Source organism: Mirounga leonina, unplaced genomic scaffold (genome assembly GCF_011800145.1).
Source record: "Mirounga leonina isolate KUSES-001 unplaced genomic scaffold, KU_Mleo_1.0 Mir_93, whole genome shotgun sequence".
In the NCBI taxonomy this organism is placed as follows: Eukaryota; Metazoa; Chordata; class Mammalia; order Carnivora; family Phocidae; genus Mirounga; species Mirounga leonina.
The window spans coordinates 13,585,961-13,588,602 of NW_023270854.1; the positions used below are offsets into that span (position 1 = coordinate 13,585,961).

The following is a 2,642-nucleotide window of genomic DNA, read 5'->3' on the forward strand; positions in this document are numbered from 1 at the left end:
GGCGGCGGGGGACGGCAGTCTCGACGGCGGCGCGGCGGCGCCTTTGCGCCCGGCCGTGCGTCTGCCTCGGGCTCCTCCGCCTCGGGCGGCGGCTCCACGGGGTGCGTCGGTTTCAGCGGCAGCTTCATCCTCAGCATCCTCGGCTAAGGCGGCACAGACATGCGAGCGGGGGCGGGCAGGCGGGCGGGGCCGGGAGGGGGGGCGGGAGCCGAGGCGGCGGCGCGGCCGTCAGGAGCGGGGCCCCTCCATGCCGCCAGGGGAGGGCCAGGGCCGGGGCCGGGGGCGGGTCTCGGCCGGCGAGGGGGGCGGTGGCCGGCCGGCGGGGTCGCTGGCGTCGTCTTCCCGGGCCGGAGGCGGGGCGTGCCCGCGGCGGCTCCTCCCCCTGGGCTCCGCGCCGGCTCTGGGAGCCCGAGTGCGGGTGGGAGCAAGCAAGCGAGTGTGTTCTCCTTCCTCCTCCCTCTCTCCCGTCGTCCGCACTGGGCTGGGGCGGCGGCGCCTGAGCGGTTCCCTCGCGAGCCGGTGTGGACCCAGCGGCTGGGAGAGGAGGAGGAGCGCCCGGGCCGGGCGGAGACGCTTGCGGGCTCCGCGCAGGCACCTCAGCCAATCAGCGGCCAGAGTCGACGGTTGCGTAGTTCTCCCCGCCCCCAGGGGCCGCCTCTCAGAGAAGCCACGCCCAACTGCTACCCGACCACTTCTCTCTCTCTCTCGGTCTCTCTCTCGGTCTCTCTCTCGGTCTCTCTCTTTCCCTGGCTTCCGCGCGGTCCTAACATCGGGTCTTTGCCAGTTTAGGGTAGGACGCGGGTGGGACGGTGGGGCGGTGGCTAGGTGCGCCCGAGCGCGACGAGGAACGTGCGAGGCCCACGTGAGAGGACTGAGGGGGGAATTTCACGTTTTCCCAGGGCCCTAGGCCGACTTTTGACTACTGACTGCCCTGCTCTGTCTCCTCGCGTGGGCCGCCGCCCCACCTCGGCCAGCGGCGCCCGGTTCCCTCCACGGCCGCATCGAACGTGTCCCGGGAGCGGAGGTTCCTCAGAAGTGAGCGCGCTAACCCCAAGACGAGCTCTTTCAGTCCTGCAGAGCCCGGCCGACTTTCGGGGAGTCAGCAGAGGCATAATTCCCACCACAACTTCACAGGGTCGTGTTGGCTCTCTGAGTTGCGAACCGGGGAGCTGGCTCGGGAGGCAGGGTTGGGGCTGTGGTGGGGGGAGCCCGGACGCCTCGGTCCCGAGCCAGCGCCCACGCCGGGTGCTGGCTGCACAGAGCGGAGGTGGGGACGCGCGGCCCCGGGGGCGCAGAGGCGACCAGACCCGAGGGAGCTCCGCGGCCTCTGGGCCCAGGGGGGACGCGCTGATGTGGACGCCTCTGGCCTAACGGTTGCCTCTGATCTGTAACGCTCTTTGGAAATTTTTTCCACGACAGTTTAGCAAAAGTCTCTCTCCGCCCCCTCCCCCCAGCCTCCATCTTTTGGGGATCATTTTATTTGCTAAATAACGTATCTGTGCCTAACACTGACATTTTGGATCCTGGTGCCGGTGTAAATCCCCTGTGATTGCAGGAACTTAATAAGCTACCACCTTGACAGGCTTTCAACTTTTTTTTTTTTTTTTTTAGTTTTGTTACATTTTTAAGGTTTGAGGACCTTCAAAATGTCTCACATTGTAGCTTTTTTTCCAACATAACGTCAGTTTTTAATACCCATCTGGGTCTTCTGAGGGTTAATTCTAAAAAGGTGGGTTTGCTTTTAAATTCTTAATGTCTTAAGTCCGACTCCGGCTATGTAGTAGGAGTATGTAAAAAATAAGAATGACACTGTAACTCTGAAATGTTGGGACATCTATGGGAGAGCATATGCTGAGCCCTTTATCTCACAACTTTATACCCTAAGAAGCTAATTTAAAATTGAGTAAAAGGCTGAACTGAAGCCTAAGTCAGGTTCAGCAATAAAACAGGGAGAGGGAATTATTTTCAACACATTTGAGATTGGCAAAGTACATGAAAGCCATTCTTCCATGTAATTTATCATTTCCTTGCATTCTTTGGGTGTAATGTAGAAATCACTACGATCAGGAGAAAACTTTGTAAGGACTTTTATTAACAATTCTTGCTCCCTTTTGCGTCCTCTTCAACTTCCCTGGAATCTTCTACCCTATCTCATCTACCTCCCACATTTCTAAAGCTTAGGCTGAAATACTTCAAGCAACCAATAATTATATTAGTCTAGCTGGTACTCACAGGTTCCTATTGAGTCACCTGTCTAGATCCATGTATCTCATGTAGTAAGATAATATATGTTGGGAGGTGATTTTTACATGTGACCCAGGCAAAAGGTCTTTACATTTTCCTTGGCAACAAGAAGCCATTTGGTAGGAGCTCTCAGCAATACTTGACCCATAAATTTTATATTAGAACTCAGATTTGTAAAATAAAATGATGACTTTTGTTCTATCTTTGGCCAATATTAGAAAATTCAGTGATCAAAGCTTTTGCATATATATGACATATATACAATGATTTAATGATTCTGGTTGTCTTCCATCAGCTGGACAATTTGCTATTTATCCTGCAGTGCACTGTTTCACAGCCCTCTCTTCATACTGCAATTCACTAGACCAAGCCTCAACTTTTTTTCCACCCTTTATAAG

The 2,642-nt window shown here is 55.7% G+C and overlaps 1 protein-coding gene across 1 annotated transcript in view; it reads right to left on the reverse strand.

Moving 5' to 3' along the window:
* The window catches only part of ZCCHC2 (zinc finger CCHC-type containing 2), a 56,918-nt gene extending 56,744 nt beyond the window's left edge, over positions 1-174 (reverse strand). Inside the window, exon 1 of the mRNA XM_034996110.1 lies at positions 1-174. Within this exon, the coding sequence (XP_034852001.1) occupies positions 1-137 (137 nt within the window). The 5' untranslated portion in view covers positions 138-174.
* Between the last annotated feature and the right edge of the window lie 2,468 nt (positions 175-2,642).